This window comes from Lissotriton vulgaris, unplaced genomic scaffold, assembly GCF_964263255.1.
Source record: "Lissotriton vulgaris unplaced genomic scaffold, aLisVul1.2 SCAFFOLD_254, whole genome shotgun sequence".
Lineage (NCBI taxonomy): Eukaryota > Metazoa > Chordata > Amphibia > Caudata > Salamandridae > Lissotriton > Lissotriton vulgaris.
In genome coordinates, this window is record NW_028243099.1 from 1,951,972 (window position 1) to 1,977,269 (window position 25,298).

General features: G+C 46.1%; 1 protein-coding gene across 1 annotated transcript in view; it reads left to right on the forward strand.

Annotated features, from left to right (window-relative positions):
* The window catches only part of CHRNA2 (cholinergic receptor nicotinic alpha 2 subunit), a 236,509-nt gene that overhangs the window by 185,302 nt on the left and 25,909 nt on the right, over nt 1-25,298 (forward strand). Inside the window, exon 5 of the mRNA XM_086948497.1 lies at nt 5,961-7,086. Coding sequence (XP_086804623.1) covers nt 5,961-7,086 — 1,126 coding nt within the window. The remainder of the gene's footprint in view (nt 1-5,960; nt 7,087-25,298) is intronic.

Below are 25,298 nucleotides of genomic sequence, written 5' to 3' on the forward strand. Positions count from 1 at the left end.
GAACGGCTTTTAGGAACACATATGAGAGTCTTGTGTTTCTTATGAGTAACATAAAGCTCAGCTACAACTGCAGAAGGAAGGGCTACTAAAGAAGGAAGGAAAGCAAGGACCGATTTCACTCTAACAAAGGGCAGGCCAGTTGGGCCATATAAAAAGCTAGTAAGAAGGCCCTGAAACCATTTTCTCATATGAGTAATACGCCTGTGTAAAGATCCACGCTACTGCGAGTGCTCTTCTCAGCAGAGCACAATTCAGCTGTGAGGGGGGAAGGCCGAGGCCCAAGAGAGCCAATAGAAACACAAGCCTAAGATACGGTGCTGTCCTGCTCTCTCCCCAGCACTGGTGCACAAACGGGCTACCTAGTGCCACACATACACTTCTTTGCACTATTGTCATGGCCTCTTGAATTATGCAATTTTGCGGCCATGGCGTTTTCCACATAATTGTGGATGTTCTGCAATTGCCACATAATCCATCATTTACTGCATAATCTGTTCTACCTCAAACTGATTAAAATGTATAAAAAATGCAGCAACAAGCATTGCCGCACAGTGAAAGGCCATTCCCAAAGTTTGACTGGCCACCCATCTGTTGCTTATTGCAATAGTCGAAAAGACTCTGGGGCTTATTTATCTGCGCCGCCGGTACGTCACTTCTTCCCATTTTAGGGGGCAAGGGCCTTGTAAATAAGCCCCATTGATTTCAAGCAGAGCCCTGTCTACCATTGGTTGTCGATGAGGCTTTGCATTAAAAGTTGAGCGATGGCAATGCGGGAACGCGGGAATCTCCCGTGATGTTAATTACCGTAAAGCATCCTTTGCTTTACTGTATAGGCTACTTTCCTGCACAAATACAGTTTTGCACTGTAAGGAAAATGCTTTAGCAACAATTTGCGCCGGTGTGTGTAACTTTGCACAGGCACGGCATATTATTAATAACTCAGCCCCGTGGGGATATTAGAAATTTGAGGATCACTGACACCAATCAAACTAGATTAATGATAAACATAGCGATCTTTATCAGAAGAAAAATATTATAATTAAACATTTAAAGCATGGACGTAAGGGTTAGTGGCAAAAACTGACTGCGTAAATGTTTGTTAAACTCTGACTTTGCGTTTACTGCCATCTAGTGGCTGTTATGTATAATTGAGATAAAACAAGTAGTAAATGTCTGCTGTAAAAATATCAAGCGATTGCTTAATGAACCTTCCTTCACATTTCGCAAGTGCTCGGTTACAAATTTTAATTGAACTTTACCATTTGAGAAGTTGGTGTTTTTTTTCGCGCTTTGTTTTATCAAAGTTCTGGGTCGTATGGGGCGTATTTGCAAGCCCCTTGCGCCGTTGGTTCGTCATGTATATGTTGAATTACCAGTTGTGCAGCGACAAATAGTTGTTTCTACTGGATCCAGTTCAGACATATGTTTCTCTGGATATTGGTTTATATATGTGCAACAGGAAACCAAGGGTGAGTCCTACTGTCTAAACCCCACCCAAACTCTACACGGTGTAAAACCCTAGTAACGATTTGGAAAACTAGGGGCCTCATTTATGAGGTTGTGCGTCAATTTTACACTGCCGGTGCGTCACTTTTTGTGACGCACCAGTGGCGTAAAAAATGCGCCTTGTTGCGCCATATTTACAAAGTGACGCATCTCGGTAGATGTGTCACTTTGTAAACCCCTGCGCCCCATTATACCTGCGCCAGGTATAATGTATGCAAGGGGGGGCGTATTGACGCAAGAAAGAGTCGTAGAAGTGACGCAGTGAAATCTATGAGATTTCACTGCGTCACTTCTAGGACGCAAATGCGTCCATATCTTACGCCTGCCTCACAGCAGGCGTAAGACTGACGCAGGCCCTTTCACATGGGGCTTGCCCATGTGAAAGGACAAATTGCTGGAGTTGCGTCACTTTTGTGACACACTCCAGCAATGCGTCACTTTTGCACCCTACAGATACGTCAGAAATACTGACGTATCTGTAACTCCTTGCAACATAATGCGTCATACATTAAATATGATGCTTCAGGTATGTCGCAAAGAGTGCGCACTGAGAAGTGATGCATAGCTGCTTTCACGCAGTGATGCGTCACTTCTCATAAATGAGGCCATAGGAATCCAGTCGTAACTCACCAAGTGGCATTTCTACCATGGTACTCAGAGCACAAGTACAGCGAGCGTTAAAAGTTCAAAGTCCCAAACACTGCTACTCTCAGCGCAGAGTTGGTTTGTGATAGATTGCGACTTAGGATACCCGACTCAAACCCTGCAGCTGCCCAGCGTGTATTCTAGAAAGCAACACAAGCGCCACTGCTGAGAAAAGCTATTGACCAACAAGGCTCAGTACATATGGGTGTTTAGAATGAAGCATAAACAACCTGCACAATTCTTTAGCAACTAGGAATTTATTCCTTTTTCATTGTTGATAACACATTATTTTTTAGTGCATGGAAAAGACAAACATTTTTTATATATTTACAATGAACAACAATAACATGTAGCATAATATTTACACACTTCCAACATACATGGCCTTCCAGTCATACAAAACACATGCATACACAGTGATCAGTAAAACAATCAAAACAACAGATAGACACAAAGAAAGTGAAACCACGTATCGGTCATAAATCAGTTGAAGGAATCCCTTGGAGTTTTAGAATTTTCTAAAGTCTTTTTAACTTAATCTCTGAACGAGAATCCACTTCTCTGAAAGGTGGTAAACAAACTTGTTTTTAGCGCAAAACTTGTAGACCAGATACGGGGAAAGGATGGTCGACGCGTTTCGAACCCTTATGATTAATGGGGTTCTCCTCAGGACCTATACTGGTTCTTTAGCCATTGAACCAGACAACTAAGAAATTCGAAGATGGAAGATCAAGGCAGGAAATTCAAAAGGTTTCACCGTGTGGTGCATTCAGGGGCTGCACTGACGTCGGCGGCTGGCTTGACGTCTAGTCCATGCTTCTCATTAGTCGCGGAGCGAACTTGTTGCTTCGCTTTTTCTCCGCGGGTGAGCAATGGGTCCTTCGTCCCTGGAGTCGTCCTGCAGAATGAATCAGGACTGCGGAGCACAAGTACAGCGAGCGTTAAAAGTTCAAAGTCCCAAACACTGCTACTCTCAGCACAGAGTTGGTTTGTGATAGATTGCGACTTAGGATACCCGACTCAAACCGTGCAGCTGCCCAGCGTGTATTCAGCACCCCTACAGAAGACTCGATGACGTAGACAATGAAACCGCTCAAGAAACTTTAATCATCTTTTTGTCTTCTCTGCACCAGTCCATCACGTTATATCCAAGTCTGTCATTGATAATAATTACGGGATGTACGTTCATAGACATGATTTGTTTTTAGAACACTGAGGGGCTTATTTTCGAGCCCCTTGCGCCACTTTTGCGTCATTTTTAACATGGGAAAAGTTACCTACAGGTGGAACAAGGGTCTTGTAAATAAGCCCCTGAGTACTCACCTTCCCGCAGGGCACAAGTTCTAAAAAAATAAGTGTGGGGACTAACTTAGCTAGGCAGTATGCATGTGACATCACAGAGCATGACCTCACGGTGCGTGGCATCATGGCGCAACATCACAGGAAGGGACATCACAACCCAGGATCTCACAGGAAGTGACATTGGATCTTAAGATCTCACACATATTTTTAGCAGGTCTATCATAAGTACATCTAAGCGCATTATGAGATTTAAAAATGAGTTTGTGGGTCAGGGTTGTGCAAAAAAAGTGGCGTAACCGGACGCAAAAGCTAGGCTTCAACTTATACATATTGGGTCAGATTCACAATAAACTAACGCAGCATGGTGCAGAACTCATTTTGCTGCTCCCTGCTGCGTTTGTTTGGAAAGCACAGCGATGCGACATATTTACAACAATATGTCGCATCTCTGTGCTTCCCCCTGCTCTGGCGCACAAACTGCTGCCATGCACCGACGCAGGCACCCTGCACCATGGTGCAAGGATGCCTGCGTCGTGGAACTATTGTTTTTGTTCAGGAAGTGCTCCCTTCCTGTACAAAAACAATTTGAAATGCTGTTTTTCAACTTCTATGTGTGCTGCATTAGCACACATATAAGTTGAAAAACAGCATTCTTTCAATGATTGCTTGTGTGCAGGAAGGGAACACTTCCTGAACAAAAACAATCAATAGAGGGGATTTCCTCTTTCAGTGTGTGCTGCAGAATGCAGCACGCAGAGAAACAGGAAACAAAAACGAGGAGAAATGAATACATTTCTCCTCGATGCGCCTTCCTAGCATTCACACGCATTTCCAGATTTATGAGTCCTCGTAAATCTGCAAATGTGTCTCGTTCCAAGGGTGTTGCATGGGAATACCCACAGCAACACCCATGGAACACCCCTTTCACGCAAAGTGCTGCGTGTTAAGGTGCCATATTTACAAGGACAGGAAAAGCCACGCAGGGTGGCTTTTCCCGTCCTTGTAAACATGAGGCAGTGTAATGCGCTGCCAGTGCATCATAAAAAGTGACGTACTGGCAGCGCAAGGGGCTTGTAAATCTGCACCTTTTTTTTTAAAAACACAACCACAAATAAATTGGCAACAAGTAGCAACTTGGCAGTAAATCTGTTCTGCTCAATTGGCTGCAAAGTCTGTATTTTAAAATATCTTATGGGATTAACCCCTCCCCTGCTGGTGACGGAACCACTCCGTCATCAGCCGCGGTCGCGCTGTGCTGATGACGGAGCGGTTCCGTCACGGCCCGCTCAACACGCCTGCGTGGCGCGGATTCCGCGCCTGCGCTGAGCGTTAGATTGAGCGGGCGGGCCCGTGACGGAACTGCTCCGTCATGAGCACAGCGCAACCGCGGCTGGTGACGGAGCGGTTCCGTCACCAGCATGGGCCGCCACGCGGCCCCCCCACCCCCTTAGCACTGTGGCGGAATAGCCGTCGCAGTGAAGGGGTTAAAGCACCTGCCGCAGAGATCTTTGGTGCCATTCAATATCAGGAAGTAATAATAATGGTAAGATAACTCTGGAGGTCAACACATTTGTTGGAGAGATCTCATGTTTGTCTCATCCCAGGTTTGATTCAAAGTAACATAGAGGGTTAATGTGTCTCCTGCTAAGCACACCATGTAACATGCAAATGACAGATTTGTATTTACTGTAGATAGTGGGTTACTGCTTTCAACACAAAGATCCTTTTGCTACTTGCAGTACATTAATTGTAATACTTTTAATATAGTACAGGTAAGCTATGCAGAAGAGATGATTCCTACACCCCCTTACATTCGACCATTCTTATGGGCCGAGCTGGAATCTGATAAGACCCCTGGTCGCCCGCACGCTGCTGCTCAGAATGAAAGCAGGCAACATGCAGGCGCTGCTGATTGTGTCCCGGTGTCTGAAAATAACACCGGGGTGCGTTCATCAGATTTCAGTAAGGCCTTTCTTGACAGGGTGGATGGCGTCCATCCTGGGAAAATAGTGGGTGAACGCCGTCTACCTGCGTGTACCCCTGGCTTGTGCCCTGCCTTGCTAGTCATTTCTGTGTAAACCCTGAGCACTGCTCTATCGCCTACTGTGATTACGAAACCTAGCATGGTGCTACCAGACTTAAGACCTGGTAATACTGACACCAATTCTAACGCAGGCAGCACATGCGTAAGTCTGTCCCCTTGAAGCTCCTGAGTTTTCTGGGTAAAAGTTTGAAACTCAAAGCTGGACTCCAGAGCAGGCAGTGCGCGCTTCAGTCTGCTTCCTTGAAGCATGTATATTTCCTGGGTAAAAGTTTTAAATTTAAAGGAACCTATTTGTAACCCACTGATAAATTAGGATGGGTAGGTGATACTGTAAGCGTGTCCTTGTTTCAATATGTCACATGTTTATGGCAGACTTGTCAAGGTTGCCTTGTTGAGTCCCCCTTGAGTGGGATCCTTTTTGCTCCTTTGCAGAATTTAATGGCTGTTCTTTCTTCCCTCCCAGTGCTGACGGTGAGTTTGCCGTGACACACATGACGAAGGCCCACTTGTTCCACATGGGGAAGATCCAGTGGGTACCGCCAGCCATCTACAAGAGCTCCTGCAGCATCGACGTGACGTTCTTCCCCTTCGACCAGCAGAACTGTAAGATGAAGTTTGGATCCTGGACCTACGACAAGGCCAAGATTGACCTGGAGAGCATGGAGCGCAACGTGGACCTGAAGGACTACTGGGAGAGTGGCGAGTGGGCCATTGTCAACGCCGTGGGCACCTACAACACCAAGAAGTATGACTGCTGCACGGAGATCTACCCGGACATCACCTACTACTTCATCATCCGACGGCTGCCTCTCTTTTACACCATCAACTTAATCATCCCATGCCTGCTCATCTCCTGCTTGACCGTCCTGGTCTTCTACTTGCCATCTGACTGCGGAGAGAAGATCACCCTCTGCATCTCAGTGCTGCTTTCCCTCACCGTCTTCCTCCTGCTCATCACAGAGATCATCCCGTCCACCTCCCTGGTGATTCCTCTGATTGGAGAGTACCTCCTCTTCACCATGATCTTCGTCACACTCTCCATCGTCATCACCGTCTTTGTGCTCAACGTGCACCACCGCTCGCCCAACACGCACAAGATGCCACACTGGGTGAGGACTGTCTTCCTCGACTTTATCCCTCGGTGGCTCTTCATGAAACGCCCGCCAGCCCCCACGGAGGAGGCGGTGGCCACCCAGTACAACCCGCCTGAGCTGAAGCTGAGCACCTCCAAATACTGGATGGAAACTGACGTGGATGCAAAGTGGGGGGAGGTTGACTCTGAGATCCATCCCTGCCACATGAGGCAGATAGGCTCCCACAACCCCAACATGCAGTACCGGTGCGAGAGCGGCCGCCTTATCGGAGCAGCTCAGAGCCACAGCCAGAGCCACAGCCAGGGCCACACGCAAGGTCACACACAGAGCAAGAGTCACAGCCACAGTCATAGCCAGAGCCAGACACAACGTCCGAACAAGGTGGACAATACAGCCTCAGAGTCCAGTCTCTTGCTGTCGCCAAGCATCCTAAAAGCCCTCGAAGGGGTGCATTACATAGCAGACCACCTGAGAGCTGAAGACGCGGACTTCTCAGTAAGTTCTTGAAAACCTTTTGTGACTTTTCCTTAAACTCTTTGATATATTTATATTTATATACATATACATATACATATATATATATGTGTGTGTGTGTGTGTGTGTGTGTGTGTGTGTGTGTGTGTGTGTGTGTGTGTGTGTGTGTGTGTGTGTGTGTGTGCGTGTGTGTGTGTGTGTGTGTGTGTGTGTGTGTGTGTGTGTGTGTGTGTGTGTGTGTGTGTGTGTGTGTGTGTGTGTGTGTGTATTATGCTGTCCACAAATGAGTTGTTTATTTAGAAGTGGTATCCTAGAGGTTGGCATATTCTGCTTTGGTTATATGCAGAACATGATGGAGATTTATTGGCATGAGAGAAAATGGACTGTTTGACAACGCAAACCTTCAGGTTTTCCTAGTAGAGGACAACTTGGTGATGCAGAGAGAAAATCGGCTATAAGGGAACTGTTCAGTGGAATGCAATGAAATACAAAATGCATGCTATATCTATAGAAATGCTTAAGTCTTCAGGCAACCTTTAGTGTACGATAACCACCCCTGTTTTCCTTTGAGTTGTTATGTGCCCGAGATGTGTTCCAAAACCCAAAAGGGAAAGAGGGGCTGTTGTAATAGTTCATGCCGCTGGCAGGTGGTGGGCGCGGTGAACGACGGTCTCACTAAAGTAAGCCTAAGAGGAGTACCCCTTGAGGCAAACAAAAGGTGCTGCAGAACGCAGGACCAACTAAGTTTTCCTCAACAAAGTGTCCTGCAGGGACGGCTCCTCTTTTGGAGTGGAGGAGCGTCACCCCACTTAAAATCCCCCCCCCCCAAAGACCTAGAGATGAAAAATAAAATGATAATTTAATACCTTTTATTTTTCTTCCCCTGAGTGCCAGCAGGATGGATGAGGGCGGGCTGGCTAAAGCACTGCCTTAAGTGCGCATGTCTTTTTAGCCAGCCGTATTGCAACGGCCTGAAGGACCGGGTTTTAGAACCCAGCGGCGTCAGGGAAACCGCCCGATGCCTTCGAGTTCCCCTGCCTTGGCAAACAGAGACACGGGACACTTCTTGATGACGTCAAAGACCAAAGTTTATTGGCTGCAACCAGGAACAGAGGTCTACGAAGCACAACACGGGTGGTTCGCTAGAGACTGCACAAATTCAATGAGCGGAGCATGGTCTTTTATGCCAACAATCAAGCCTCAGGCAACATTCCAAATTAGCATTGGGTTCATACAAACTAACCAATAGAAACATGACATTTTAAAAGTAGCGTATGACGACAATCCCACTTTCCGTTGTCCAGCCCACCAGAAATGACCAAGCACATTCCAATATTCCTGTTCGATCAGGCCGGAGGAACCCATCATAAAACCTCAACCCAAATCAGTGATTATGTCGTAAAGGAAGGAGCAGAAACAGATTAGAAACAAGATAGAAAGGTGGGTGCAGTGTACTGTAAACTTCGGCATGTCCTGCTCTTTGATCTTTATCTGACCAGCTGCTTAACCCCTTCGTTAACCCCTTCGATGCTGGTGACGGAACCATTCCGTCATCAGTCACGGCTGAGCTGTGCTGATGACGGAATGGTTCCGTCACGACCACACCCTGTTCTGGAATGTCCAGCACAGGAGGAGAATTCAACCAGCAGCCAAGGTGTTAACAAGGAACTGGCTCAGCGAGGTCAGCCTCGGGCAAGGGAGTCAGTTCGGCCAGGTCATTCAGAAGTCAGCTAAGGTGTACGTGTCCCAAAGACTCGTTCGGCTGCAGTCATCGACCTATGTGAGGGCAACCACACAAAATGGCTGCCGTACACAAAATGGAACCCGAAGGTTCAAACGAAATCCCTGAATACATAGTGTTCTCATTGATCGATTAATGCGAAAACACTCGTACACACTACACTCGTGATTTGCGGTCTGCTGACACCAAAATCGTCTATTTCCGACGATCTTTATTGAACGAGTTCGGAACCACCGAACCTCACCCACAGACTACGGAACTACAGACCCTCCTTTTGCCCTTACATAGGCAACAGACCCAAACCCATGTCAATCTGAATCTGGATCTATATTCATCAGATCATCGAAATGTTGCTGTAGCATCATCCTATTACTTAGTACCTCTCTCTGGACAGGTCTCCTTGCACACAAAGTAGCAGAGAAGCCACAAATAGCAGGAGCACACTATACACAGAGACAGAACAGGAAAAGGATAGCTAAGACCATCCCAATGACCATCAAAATCTTCCAACCCCAAGTGGATATCAATCCCCATAACCATCCCATCAATGACCAATCTCCTTTATTCAAATGGACAGAATTGGAGATCTTATGTAACTTGGAAATGGCCTGGAAGACTGATGGAGCGTTGTCTGGAATGAAAACGCAGCAGCTCGATTGAATAAGTTTACATACTCCACCTCGATCTGCTAATATGACATCAAGGGCAACCCTATTTTGAAGTGTCATAAGTCTATCCGACTGGAGCTCAGCAGTCAAGTTACTAAGGGCACCGGCAGTTTCAACTATGGTGGACTCAACCACTCTTGTCAACTGGTGAATATTCCTGCTGTTAGCTATCGCTCCCCAGAACGGCAAAAAACCCTTAAAGAAATCTCCCAACTCTTGCCCAGCATTTCCTTCCTGACTAAAGACACCTCTGGCAACTCTCGTTTTATGGTAATCTGCCGCAGCTGTAAAAGTGGGAGGCAACAGGAAAGAAACAAAACATGTGCCCGAAAAATCAGGGGGCAACCATGTATATGCTTTGTCATAGCAAACAAAGTAGGTACCCTTAGCAGCCAAGAATGCTGGGGAAGACTGGGACGTAAATACGTAAGTATTAGTACAAACGCTCTTCCCAAGCTGAGCTCTCAGATTCTTGCCATTATCCTGCAGACAATAGCGACCCTGATGGGGCACTATCCAAATCGGTGGAGAACTTTTCGCTCGCTGGTTAACACTCAGACTAACTCCATATCCAGTAACATCCCAACCACTATATGGTTGCTTCTCATCTATCGGAATAGTTTCAACGGCATTAGTCCCTTTAACCATGTCGACTATGCCTCTAGCAACTGCACTATTCTTCGGATTGTCCTTCGGTGAACGTAGGGGATAAAAACTATGGGCATAGATGAACATCGTTCTGTGAGCCCAAATCGAACCATTTAAGCTAAAAGGCAAAACCAAGTACGGAATACCCTTATCAGTCGTATGAGGCATTAGACCACTGATCCAACAGTTCGTCGTGTTCATCACTAACTGGTGTTGGTGCAAAAGTTGAATAAAGGAATTATTTGCAAATTCAAGTCGTCTAACTACCTCATGTTCAGGCAAAGGATGAAAAGAATGAGAAGAAATAGTAGGTGAAGGTGTAGGTTGCACAGTGGGAACAAACATCACTTTAAAAGAGAATGTCACATAACCAATAAAAAATATCATTAAACTCAATAGCAAAAACAAACACAGTATTAAAAAACTTTTCTTTGATATCAGTTTGTATATCTTCTTTTTAAAAGTCATTGTCCTTGCAGGTCTCTCCAACTCGAAGAAATCCATCCTAACTAAATATGCTGCTCGCGATGGTAGGGTGTTCTATGCTAAGGAATGCCTCTGTCAACCCAGGGCAACTCCCTTAGGCCAACCAGAACCTTCAACCTATTGTCTCAGGCTTGCACTCCAAAGACTTAGGCACCGCGACCCTACAGCTGAACCCGGATGGCGGTTCGAAAAACAAAAATGAGTAGATCCTCGGTGGAGAGTCAACCTGCAAACAGAAAAATCATAAAAACTTTAATTGTACTTTATTTGTCCCACGACTCTTGGTCGCAAATTGTAACGATCCTTTCCAGGAAATGTTTGGTCTTTAAACAACAAATCAGGCTCAGTAGTGTTCAATCGATTTGAAGGAGGCACAGCTTCTTGTAAAAGATCGTCACTTTCCTTCTCAGAGTTCGTACCAATCAGACGGGCATCGCTGAATGGCAAAAATCGTGGAAAAGTTTCTGTTTCAGAGTCTGGAAGTCCCTCCTGGACCCACCGATCGTACGGTAAGGGCAATGGTGCTCGCTTACAGTGTACGCCGTGGATCCAGTTTTTCTTGCCTTGCACTCGAACTGCAGAACGTGTAGACAGGAGAACTTGGTAGGGTCCTGTCCAGCGGGGATGATCGTTCTTGCTCCGCTGAAAATTCTTGTTTAGGACCCAGCTTCCAGGTTCAATTGCGTGGCCTGGATCCTCAGAAGCTTGTGGCAGACTATCATGCACCTGTTGGTGTAAAACACACAATTTAGTCGTCAGTTCGCACAAGTAATCAAGCAACACAGGGTACTCAATTTCGCTGAACCTAGTTGGCCTTGGCACACCCCAAATATTCGCTGGGCGACCAAAGACAATCTCGTATGGACTCAGACCCATTCTCGAATGCACAGTCATTCTTGTGGACAAAAGCGCTAAAGGCAAAGCATCTGGCCACTGTAAACGAGTGCTCGCTTGGATTTTAGCTAACTTTAGCTTTAAAGTGCCATTATAGCACTCAACTAAACCAGCTGATTGGGGGTGATTTGCAGCATGGAACTTCTGCCGGATACCTAGTCCCTCACACACTCTCTTCATGACTTGACCCACAAATTCACTCCCATTGTCACTCCAGATAATTCTCGGCATTCCAAACCTAGGGAAAAATCCTTCATCAGGACTTTCGCTGTGGACAAGGCAGTATTGTCCTTAAAGGGATAAGCTTCTACCCATCTAGAAAAGGAGCAAACAACCACTAAAACATATTTCAAGTTGTTGCATCTCTCCATGTGGATAAAATCTAGCTGCAAAGCCTTGAATGGATACGTAGGAGGAGCAAAATGACCAGCTGGTGTTGGAGTTCCCTTACCAGGATTATACATCAAGCACACCATACAGTTCTTAACCAAGTTCTCTGCACATTTTGGGATTCCCGCATTCTGCCAAACCGGAGCCAACAGCTTGCAAATCCCTTTCATGCTGATATGTGCCATTCCATGAGCCATTGTAACAACCGGAAGCACATACGCGTCAGGCAACAACCATCTCTGATGCTCGGACAAATCAGTCCAACAACCATTCGAGTCCAGTCTACCCTTACGTTCTCTCCATTCATTCAACTCTTTCTCTGTAGCTTCAGCTTGAATGGATTTCACACTCTCAATCGTATCTTCACACATACTCTTCTCTGGAACCCATCTCGCTGGACCTGCAACATACATTCGACTCATCACATTTCTCGCAGTTTCTTTCGCGACTTCATCCGCAAACGCATTTCCGCGGCCAACATCATCCGTAACTCTCTTATGGGCACTACATTTCACAATCGCTACTTGCAATGGCAAAGTAAGAGATTCAAGAAGTTCATTCACCAACTGCCCATGCTGTATCTTCGTTCCATGCGAAGTCAAGAACCCACGTTCAGGCCACAAATGCCCAAAGCTATGAGCCACGCCAAAGGCATATTGACTGTCAGTATACACATTCACTCGTTTACCTTTCACCAACACACATGCTCTCGTTAATGCAATCAACTCCGCTGCTTGTGCTGAATTATGTGGGATACGTGCAGATTCAACAATTGTATGCAAAGTCGTAACAGCATATGCTGCAGTCGTATCACCATTCGGCAACTTAAAGCACGAACCATCAACCCACAAAGTACCATCACATTCTGGAAGAGGAGTATCCCTAAGGTCTATTCTCCCTTTCGTTTCTTCTTCAGTTCTCAGAAAACAATCATGTTGTTCTTCGATATCTGTCTCAACTGCAATTGGCAACAACGTGGCCGGATTCAACGTGTTGCATCGTTTAATATGCACATGACTCGCTAACAACGTCAACTTGTAACCCAACAACCGAGCACTAGTTAAATGCTGTGTCTCGGTACGGTTCAAGAAGGTATCCACTGCATGTGGAACCATTACCACTAACGTATTGTCCATAACCAAACCAGCAGACTGTCGAATTGAAACAGCCGCTGCTGCTGTAGCTCTCAAGCAACTCGGCAACGCCCTTGCTACCGGATCTAAGGTCGACGAAAAGTAAGCACATGGACGCTGCTTATCGCCAAACTGCTGAGTCAACACTGACAATGCGCATCCCTCTCTCTCGTCAACATACAATGTGAAAGGCTTACTGTAGTCGGAAGTACCCAATACAGGAGTCGAACACAACACATTGCGTCATTCGGGGAAGCTCTTCTGACATTCGTCAGTCCAAGGAATAGGATTTGGAGTATCCTTAACAGTAAGAGCTATCAAAGGCTTCGCTAACAAAGAAAAATTAGGGATCCACTGTCTACAGTACGACGTAATACCCAAAAACGCACGTACTTCTCTCTGTGTCGTAGGCACACTCATTTTCGCAATAGCTTGAATTCTTTCTGGGGTCATTTTCCTTCCCTACTTCGATAAGAGGTGACCTAAGTAGGTTACTTCTTGTCGACAGTATTGCAACTTGGAGAGAGAAACTTTGTGATGAAAATCAGACAAGTGGCATAACAACGATAAAGTGGCTTCCCTACAAATCTCTTCAGTATCAGCGGCAACTAACAAGTCATCAACATATTGACTAAGGGCTGCACCATCAGGTTAAACCAACAGATCAAGTAGCGTTTTCAAAGATCGATGGACTCTCGCAATAGCCTTGAGGAGCGCGCTTAAAGCGGAAACTTCGTCCTCCTAAAGAGAATCCAAAGATGTCCCTACTCTCCATGGCAATCGGGATACTGAAGAAAGCATTCTTCAAGTCGATCACCGAAAACCACGTGGCAGTAGCCGGAATCAGAGTCAACAAGGTTGTGATATCAGGCACAACATGAAATTGTGGAACAACAATTTTGTTCACTTCACGAAGATCGATGACAGACCTATATACCGGAGGGTGTGAAGAATCAGTCCTCTTCAGGACAGGCAAAACGGGACTATTGCACACATTATCTCTCATTTCCTCAATGACACCCTTTTCGATCAGGCCATAAATAATCGCTAAAAGTGCACGCTCACCATCACTCGAGATACGGTACTGTGGAATGCGCGGTAACTTAGCATTCGCCTTCAGTGTCACAACATATGGAGGAATTTCCAATAGACCCACATCGTTCAGACCAGTAGCCCACAAGGAATCTGGCAAAGAAGACAATTCAGGTGGAAGTCTGTCTTTCGGCATGTACATCGGAGAGATCACTCTCTCACCCAAAGTAAGATGTACTCCTGACGGAGAACAATACAGCGTCGCAAACAATCTCTTCACTAAATCCAATCCCAACAGATTCTCATTACAACCTGCAGTCAAAAGAAGGGGTGCTTTGAACTTACGAGGTCCAACAGAAAGAGACAATGGAGCAGAAATCGGATTTGTAACCGGGGCGCCAGAAAAACCTACAGAAACATTCTCAAAGCCAGAAAAGGTGCGCCAGGGTCAAAGGTCAAAAGGTCAAAATAAGCTTTATTCGATATTTCAAAGAATATCATACAAGCATACAATTACAGAAAAAATATAAAACAATTCATTTGATCAATTCATTAAAATAGATAGAAATGGAAAAGTATATTGAAGAATATATTACCATTTAAAAAGAAAGATCAGGAGAACCAATCTTATCATGATTAAGAATTATTATAAAAATCTAAAAAACAATATATTTAAATAGGGCCTTGCAGAGATCTCCTAAATGTAATCAACAACTTCAAGTACTGTTCCATGAAACATATAACTTCTTTATCCTCTAGCATCTGTAAGCGCTCATACGCGTCCTTGCAGGACATCAGGCCCCATCTCTTTAGTAGGGGTTTCAATAATGTTTTCCTGGGGATCGCATAATAAGTACAAAATAAGATGGTATGGATATTTGATTGCACAGAGGTATCATCGCATGGACAAAAACTCAGATTTCGCGACCAATCACTTCCTACTGGAAAAGTTATAAGGCGGAAAAATGACCCCAGTCTAAATCTGGCAAGGAGCATTCTAGCATAACAAGAAAAATCAGTGGACAGGTATGCTTGAAGCCCCTTGTGCTGCGTCACCCTTTGGTACGCATGGAGAGTTGTATTTAGTTTTTGATGATTCCATCTTTTAGTCTCCAAGTGATCCAATAGAGTTTTTCTCAAGCTTTTTCTTGATATAGAATCCAAGGTCAAAGGATCAGAAAAGTACTCTGGGTGACCAATTTCCACAAAAAAGTTTTTAATGTAAGCCAGCCATTTCGTGTGTCTTGCCCCCTCCTGTTTGAGAATGTCCAGTATCACTTCGCGATTCAGATCTGTTTCAGTAGTGGTCCAGATTTTATGCCACAAAAGTGGGGGCTCCACTTTAATTAAGTCTGAAATAAATGATAAATCTAACTCAATATGCATCATGTATACGGAAGTGGATTTGGGTGTTGCCAATAAATTTCAATTTGAATTTAAAAATATTTATATAGCGCAGCGTACACCCAACGGTTTCTTGGCGCTTTTGGAGGCATGGAAGGCTGAGGCAAAGGGATAAAAAAGGATTTACTGTGGGAAGGCTTGGCTGAACAAAAAGGTTTTCAAGCCCTTGCGGAAGAAGGAGTAATGTTCGGCCGATCATAGATGGTCGGGGAGGGAGTTCCAAAAAGTGGGTGCCAGAAATGAGAAATTGGACCCTCCCCACTTTTTCCTCTTAAAGCGGGTACCTGTAGGAGGGATTGGGACGATGACCGTAGCTCCCTGGTAGGGACATATTCCTTTATGAAGGAGGAGATAAAGGCAGGGGCTGATCCCTGGCGTGCCTGATAGACCATGCAGCCGGTTTTAAAGAGGAAACGTTGCCGAACAGGCAACCAGTGTAGCGCCTTCAGAAGTGGCGTTGAATGATGGGAGCGGGGAAGGCCGTACACTAACCGAGCTGCCTGATTTTGCACAAGCTGGAGTTTTCGTAGGCTATAGGCCGGGATGCCGTTGTACAGGGCATTGGCATAGTCCAGCCGGGAGATCACAAGGGCAGACATAATCAACTTTAGTGCCAAGGGGGAGAAAAAGCGGGAGACAGTGCGGATAGTGCGGAGAGTGAGAAAGCACGAAGAGACGACAGAGCTGACTTGTGAGTGAAGGGTGAGGTGATTATTCATTTTGATGCCTAGGGTCTTGACTGTAGGAGAGGGAGTGGGAGGGGAACCTAAGGAAGAGGGCCAAAAAGAAGAGGTCCAGGGACTGGAGGAGCCACCAGTGAGGACCAGCTCGGTTTTGTCCGGGTTCAGCTTCAGGTGGTTGTGGCTCATCCAGTCCCTGATGAAAATCATAATGGTTTGAAAATTAGAGATAGAGTGGGAGGAAGAAGAAAGATTGAAGACGAGCTGGAGGTCATCTGCATAGTTGTATACAGTGACCTCCAGCTGCTGGAGTGCGAAAATAAGGGGGTAGATATAAAGGTTAAACAAAAGAGGAGAGAGAGAGGAGCCCTGGGGGACACCACAAGTGATCTTGAGAGGAGTTGCCATGAAATCCCCCAGCCGGACCGCCTGGGTGCGGTCTCGCAGGAAGGACGAAAGCCAGACCAGGGCTGAGCCCCCGATTCCCGCCGCTCTGATACGTGAAAGCAAGATGGAGTGGTCCACCGTATCAAAAGCGGCGGAGAGATCGAGGAGCACCAGAGCCTGATGTTTGCCTTGGTCCAAGCCCTCCCTGAGTTTGTCCTGGACCGACACCACGACGGACTCGGTAGAGTGCCTGGGCCGAAAGCCCGCTTGACAAGTCGCCAAACCGCCGGTTGCTTCCACATGGGCGCTAAGTGCCGAGGTGACGTGTCGCTCAAGCACCTTGCCTAGGAAGGTCAGCAAGGAGATGGGACGGTAGTTGATTGGGGTGGATGGATCGGCGCCAGGTTTCTTTAAAATAGGCACAATAGAAGCCGATTTAAGAGCTGGGATTACAACCCCTTGTGCAAGGGAACTGTTGAGGAAAGTGATCGGGGGCTGAGTGCAGACGGAATAGATCCGTTGGAGAATGCGGGCCGGACAGATATCGGCCGGGGAACCTGACTTCACTTTAGGGAGTATTTCCAAAAAGACTTCTTCCGTGAGAGGGGGAATCGAGAGTAGACAGGATTGGACAGTGGGAGGGAGTGGATCAACATCAGTCGAGGAGGGAGAGGGGATGTTGATCTTGATATTGGAGATTTTGTCCAGAAAGTAATGATTCAGCGAGTCACACAGGGATTGGGTAGGAGGGGGTTTGGAAATGGTCCTCTCTGAAAAGGCTAAATCATTAACAATGGTGAAGATTTCTCTCGATTTGTTCTCTGCCGCTAGGATTTTTGATGAAAAATGGGCGGTTTTGGCTTCTAAGATGGCTTTTTTATACTCCTGCAATAGTGTGAGGTAGTGAGTTTTCTGTAGGGGACAATACTCCCTTCTCCACAGTCTCTCAGCTCGCCGGAGGGACAACTTTTTTTCTTTTAGGTCTTCGTTGAACCACCGGTTCGCCTCCTTAGGTCTTTTGGTTGATATCCGGTGTAAGGGGGCTATAGTGTTGCAGCCTCCCGCAAGCCAGGTATCAATCACAATAGCTTGTGATGAGGAGGGTAGGCCGGCCAGGTCAGGTGAGGAGTTTAAAAGGGAGGATGATAGTGAGGTGAGATCAGCACGATTCCAGTTCCGTGCCCAAGTGTTTTTTACCAACGGAACCTTAGTAACAGAGTTGAGGTGAAGGGAAAAGGAGATGAGGGCATGATCCGACCATGGGAATGGGGACACTGATATGGAATAGATGGCATAGTTAAGGGACCAAACTTGGTCTAGCACGTGTCCACGTACATGTGTCGGGACTTTAATGTGGGGGATAAAATTCAGTGATTGAAGTAGTTCTGTAAATTGCTTGGAGGCTGGGCATTCAAAGGGATCATTAGGCCAGTAGTTAAAGTCACCTAATTCTAAAACGGATGCATGATTAACCGCCAGCGTGGCCAGTAGGTCCTGAAGGGCAGGCAAGAACAGAGGAGTGGACTGGGGAGGTCGGTATGTTAACAAGCAAATGAGCGGGGGAGAGAAGGTGGAAGAGCGAACCACAAGGTGCTCGGTGGAGTCGATAGGGGTGGAGGGGAGGAGTTGAAAGTTGTACTCCGACCTGGCAATGAGCGCCACGCCACCCCCTTTCTTGTCTGCCGAGCGATCGGCACGAAGGGCCGCATAAGCAGGGGGAAGGGCAGCTAAGAGGGATGGCAGGGAGGACTCACAGAACCAGGTCTCGGTAAGAAACAGTATGTCCGGCTTGTGGGAATCAAGTAGGACAAACAGGTCTTGATAGTGTTTCACCGCCGACCTAGTGTTGAGCAAGATAATAGCCAGGGAAGGAGAGGGGAGAGGAGGGGAAAAGCGGGGCGGCGCAGATGGAGGAGTGAGACCAAGGGTGGAGATGGTACTGATGGTGGAAGTCCGAAGCGACCAGTTACCTTGTAGGGTTTTAAGGCCCTCGGAGGAGTAGGAGATGAAAGGGGCATAAGGACAGGCCCCTAGCCCCATCTGGCCGCGGACGGGCACAGACGGGCTTGACTTAGGCGCGACTTCGGCGCGCATTCGACGCACCCGCTGCGCTCGTCCGCTGCGCGCACGGGGACACATCGCAATTTATGGGAATCGCCCCCGAGCAGCTGGACCGCTAACTGCGGTCTGGCAGCCTTCAGGCTACACCCAAGATGGCGCCCGCCCTCCACACAATCGGCACGAGCAACCGTGATGGACCGGGGCGGGGGAGGCCACACAAGAGGGAGTAAGTGCGCAGTAAGATGTGTTTTTAAAATAAGTTTACATAAACAAAAAAAGCAATGTTAAAAGGGTAATAGGATGTCTGCATCGAAATCATGCAGGAACACCGCTAGTAGTCCGGTAAAAACCACAGTTGTAGTCACTGCAGCCACACGCTAATCCAACGCCCCCAGTGAGGAACAGGAGCTGCCACCACCTGCTGACCCACAGCGAACACTGGGAATCCTGTCAATTTATGGGAATCACCCCCGAGCAGCTGGACCGCTAACTGCGGTCTGGCAGCCTTCAGGCTACACCCAAGATGGCGCCCGCCCTCCACACAATCGGCACGAGCAGCCGTGATGGACCGGGGCTGGGGAGGCCACACAAGAGGGAGTAAGTGCGCAGTAAGATGTGTTTTTAAAATAAGTTTACATAAACAAAAAAAGCAATGTTAAAAGGGTAATAGGATGTCTGCATCGAAATAATGCAGGAACACCGCTAGTAGTCCGGTAAAAACCACAGTTGTAGTCACTGCAGCCACATGCTAATCCAACGCCCCCAGTGAGGAACAGGAGCTGCCACCACCTGCTGACCCACAGCGAACACTGGGAATCCTGTCAATTTATGAGAATCACCCCCGAGCAGCTGGACCGCTAACTGCGGTCTGGCAGCCTTCAGGCTACACCCAAGATGGCGCCCGCCCTCCACACAATCGGCACTAGCAGCCGTGATGGACCGGGGCTGGGGAGGCCACACAAGAGGGAGTAAGTGCGCAGTAAGATGTGTTTTTAAAATAAGTTTACATAAACAAAAAAAGCAATGTTAAAAGGGTAATAGGATGTCTGCATCGAAATCATGCAGGAACACCGCTAGAAGTCCGGTAAAAACCACAGTTGTAGTCACTGCAGCCACACGCTAATCCAACGCCCCCAGTGAGGAACAGGAGCTGCCACCACCTGCTGACCCACAGCGAACACTGGGAATCCTGTCAATTTATGGGAATCACCCCCGAGCAGCTGGACCGCTAACTGCGGTCTGGCAGCCTTCAGGCTACACCCAAGATGGCGCCCGTCCTCCACACAATCGGCACGAGCAGCCGTGATGGACCGGGGCTGGGGAGGCCACACAAGAGGGAGTAAGTGCGCAGTAAGATGTGTTTTTAAAATAAGTTTACATAAACAAAAAAAGCAATGTTAAAAGGGTAATAGGATGTCTGCATCAAAATCATGCAGGAACACCGCTAGTAGTCCGGTAAAAACCACAGTTGTAGTCACTGCAGTCACACGCTAATCCAACGCCCCCAGTGAGGAACAGGAGCTGCCACCACCTGCTGGAAATTATTTTCCTCTATTTAAATAGAGGAAATGATGTCTTTTTCAATGCCCCAGAGGCCAGCCCCATAAATAGCTGTTGAAATACATTTTGTTTTATAAAGAATAATTAGCTGTTTAACAGGCCTCCCACCTACTCTTCCAGCAAAGTCTCTGAGCCCACCAACAGCTCTAACAAGGGCAAGTTTCCTCATTTTAACTGCCGACTTCCAAGAGGCGTGTCGGTTTACAGAGATGCCCAAATACGTGAAATTGTCCACTGTCTCTAGTCTTTGCTCCTCAATATGGATGGGGCATGATCTTTTATTTATCTTTTTATTGCAGACCATTGAGTAAGTTTTCCTGATGTTGACTCTCAGGCCTTTATCGTACATAAAGTCTCTGAATGCTGTGACTGCCTTTTGTAGCCCCACTCTAGTTTGTGAAAGTATAGCCGCGTCATCGGCATAGAGCAAGATAGGGATTGATTGCCCTGCCACCTTTGGATAATCACATTCAAAGTTTTTTAAATGATCTCCTATTGCGTTTATATAGAGGGAGAAGAGCATTGGGGCCAATATGCACCCCTGCCTAACCCCTCTATTTATGGAGAATCTTGGCGAGCACTCTCCTTTTGGGCCATATCTAACTCTAGCTCCTGCGTTTCTATACAAATTTTTTATAAAGATGAGTATTGATGAATCTACTCTTAAACGTTCCAATATATCCCAAAGTTGTTCATGGTTTACACAGTCAAAAGCAGAGCTTAAGTCTACATAGGTAACATACAAGCTTCCTTTTTTTGTGTCAACGTATTTGGACATAATAAGATGTAGGTTCAGAGTTTGTTCAACTGTACCTCTCCCTGATCTGAAACCATACTGGAGTGTTGAAAGTATGTTCTTCTCCACTGCCCATACTTCAAGACGTTTCAGAATAATACGGCCCGCAATCTTCATTAGGGAATCAAGCAGGGAGATAGGCCTATAGCAGGATGGAGAATGCCTATCACCCTTTTTGAAGATGGGTATCACTACAGCCTCATCCCATGATGGGAAGTGGCCCAAAGTAGTTGCAGAGTTCAAGACAGATGTCAATATTGGCACCCAAAAGGATATTTCTGCTTTGAAAACATCTGTGGGGATGGCGTCCGGCCCTGGTGCCTTACCAGCTGGACTCTCCCTTATCGCCTTCTCCACCTCTTCCCACCTGAAGACAATATTGGAATGAGTTACATAAAGCAGGTCTATGGATGATGAAATCTTTGGTTCTGATGTCGTCGATGTGGGTTGACTATATAGGTTTTGAAAATAAGCAGCCCACGTTTCACCATCAATTGCAAGGTCAATATTTCTCTCCGGCATCTTTACCCATGGGAGCGGGGTATTTATAAATTTCCAGAAGGCCGAGAGATCTCGATTTTCACTTGTTGACACCAATTTTTGCCATGCTTCCTCCTTCAATACTTTTTTCTATTTTTAATAGCCATACGATAACTGAGTCTGGCTTGTCGAATCTCCGTAGTTGGTTTTGGTGTTTTATGCAAAAGATTCTTTAATGTCTTTAAAGCTATAGAACAATGTTTGTCAAACCAAACTTTGGGGGTGATAGGCCCTGCCTTAAACTGTTGTGTAAGCAATTTTCTGAGACTGATCTGTATTCTCAAGAAGGCTTCTCGGACGAAGTGGGGCTGTTCATTTAAGGAGAGGCAAATATGTATCTCCTCCCACCTCATCGTCAATAGGTCCTTCAGCAGTCTAGCAGGATTGATTTTATCCCATTTGATGGTATATCCATTGTGAGCCCCCAAGACAATTGGTAGCTCATAATTGGTTTTGGGGTTGCTGTTATACATGGAAACTGGAAAGGGCAACACGATAGATAAGGCTAGGGGATAATGATCCCCATATAAGTGGTCCAAAGTGTTCCAGGAGGATATTAAAGGGGCATACATCTGTGAAAAAAGAATGAAATCAATAGTCAAATTTATACCTCTACCATGAAAACTGGGTTCAAAAGGTCTACGTGGGAGGGTTAAATTGTTAGCAAAATCTAAATTAAAAGAAGCTAAAAAATTATTTAGTAAATCCCCTGAGTTTGAATGTATAAAATGATGGTTAGGAGTATCATTAATAATACTAGTATCCATTTCTATGGAGATGTCACACGTGCCCTTCATGGCATTTGGGCATATGTAACAGTTAAAATCACCCATAAAGATTGTCACACACTCGCCGCCACGTAATTCTTTAAGTGTGACCACTGAGCGGTGTAACTCTTCCAATACCTTTTCCAATGGCTCTGGGGGCATATTATTATAAAAATTAATTATCAGCAGTGTCATGGAGGAGCCAACATCCATGGCAATTATTTGATAAGATGTCCTTAGTATCTTTTTTACAATCTTGTGGCCTGTTGTGACACTTATATACGTACAGAGACCCCCACTATGTCTACCCTGATTACTTGCTATTGCAGGTGAATGGAAAGTCTGGTAGCCCAATAAATGTGTAGGGGTCAGCGCCCAGGTCTCTTGAAAACACAAAACAGGGTATCGATTTACCACATCCAACCAAGTAGGTAGTATAATTTTTGAATTAATACCTGCCAGATTCCAACAGAGAATCTCTAATGTGGCAGTGGGTTTACTATACCCCCCACTGATAGACCGCATTTTTGGTATTCTTTCCCGGTCTATTTGTCTCGTTGGTGTTTTTACTGTATCCCCTTTTTCTATCATGTTTTCTATTTGTAAGTCTGGGGTACTATTGGTCAGAGAGGGCTTTGTCAAAGTTTCATTGGGTAAAATGGCAGGTAAGTTCTCCCTAGGTTGATAGTCCACTTTCTTAGGAGTAAGTCATTCTATGTCATCCAGACCATAGAGTGGCTCATATTGGTTATAACAGGGGAAATTCCATGAAGGAATTTGAGGTGGAAACAATTGTCCATATCCCACTGGAGCGTAACCGGGCGTCGAGGGATATTTAGTATCCCATGGTTTACCTGTGTTATAATAGGGAGTTTGAGATGGCAAAATATTTTCCCTAATTCCATATCTTGGTGGACAGTTATGATAGGATGGTCTTCTATGCTCTTGAAAGGTAAAATTACCAAAATAGGGCTTGGGGTGGTGGGATTTCGGACGTATTAAAGCTTCAGGGTAGAAATAAGAAAGGGATTTAGGTGTAATCGGGCCATTATCGAAATCTGAGTACCAATCCCTGATGTGTGACATAACTCTGGGATCTTTGAATGTAATAATAATAACGTCGCCTTCTATATCTTTAGGGCGTATACCCACCCAGTTCGTTCTTCTCACCATAATAATATCTCCATTGAGATGGGGTGGAAGAGGCCTGTTAATATTGAGCCAATATATAACCTTGTTTTTGAGACTGGTGTGATTTTCATACACTCCTGTAGTTGGTAGTGGAGGAACCTCAGTTAAAACAATGACATTTTGTGAGGCTGCAGGGGGTAAATCCGCGTTTCTTATCCGAGTTGGTCTACTATTATAAGAGTCACTCTTATGGATGTTTGAGTTATTTTTTGCGTTCCCCATTCTTGCCGAGTTTATAAGGGAGTTTATTTGCGCAGATTGTGACATTGTATTTTGCGTCAATTTATGTTGGACAGTAGGGGCCTTAGTTACTGGCTTAGATATAGTTACAGGTGTTTGTTTGATTGAGGATTTTGTTTCCTTCGTAATTTTATTTTCTACAGTTGTTTTTCCCAAGTTAGAGTTTCTTTCGCCATCTTTTACGTTCACGGTGTTTGGTATTTCCTTTTTAGTTGTAGTATTATAAGTAGAACCTCCTGTTAGGTTTTCCAATTGTATTCCAATTCTCTTTACTCTTTGTACTATTGGAATGAGTAGAGCTTTTAGGAGATGTTCCATTGCATCCACAAAATCCTTAATGGATGGTGGTACGTTTGAAGTCAAAGTGTTTCTGGTAGCAATGGGAACCCCTTCCACTATTTGAAGAAGTTCTTGTCTAAGTAAATCCTTTGGAAGTGGTTGTTTGTGTGTAGGGGTGTCAGTTTTAGCCGACCCTCGTTTCCTGCGCTTCTTTGGGGGTGATCTAATAATAGACTGTTTCCTTTTAGTTTGATTGCATGGAGTTTGATTTTTATTGGAAACAGAATTTGGAGGCACAGGAAGTGTAGGCTGTTTACCATCAGGAGGTAATAATACTTCCGAGGTGTTTAAGGTAACAGGCGTGGTGGTTAAATGTACAACCTCGGAAGTCTTTGGTAAATTGGGAGTGACAAGGTCGATAAGATCGATGATACTATTGTTATTAGAGGGGGAAAGTTGCTCAGGTTGAAGGGAAGCCGATGGACTAGATTGAAAAATCAGAGGAAGATTGTCCGTATTGAACAGATCTGCATCTGTATTAGGCTGGGTAGAATTTGAGGATTGGACCTCAGAAATCACTGTCGCAGTGGGTTCTAAGATGGTGTTTTTCAGTAACTCAATCGATTGACGTCGGGCAATACGGCGCTCTGTCATGGCCAAATCTCGATCAAGATCGGCAGTTGTTCTGAAGAAGAATTTATCTAGGGGACCCATAATAGGAGTTCCTGTTAAAGGAGTGTGTCCCTCTATGTCTGACATCGCCGTAGATTTCACACACCAAAGCAGGGAAAAATGACAATGTAATAGACAGTCAGATTCGGAGCTACTCACGTTAGGGGAGTGGCCGAGCCGTGCCTTGTGTGGCCTTGGAGGGCCGTAGAGGGCCCGCCCTTTGCCCGCGCTTCGCCCCGGGCGTCCCGCGACGCGGAGGGCTCTGTTCCTTTCAAGCCCCTCCTGTCGCGTGTAACGCGTCAGGGAACGCGCCGCCGCAAAGTCTGCCGGGAAAGGTAGTCCCGGAGCGGCGGCGCGACTGGTGGCGGCGGTGTACTGTGGGCGTATGGCTCCAGGCTCCAGAAGTCCTCTTGTGTCACAATCCTTGTATTAGTTCACAAGTTCAAACGCTAATGCCAACGCTTCTCCGGTGGACAAGACCCCCCGCTCCACCGAGGGCTCTGTTCCTTTCAAGCCCCTCCTGTCGCGTGTAACGCGCCAGGGAACGCGCCGCCGCAAAGTCTGCCGGGAAAGGTAGTCCCAGAGCGGCGGCGCGACTGGTGGCGGCGGAGTACTGTGGGCGTATGGCTCCAGGCTCCAGAAGTCCTCTTGTGTCACAATCCTT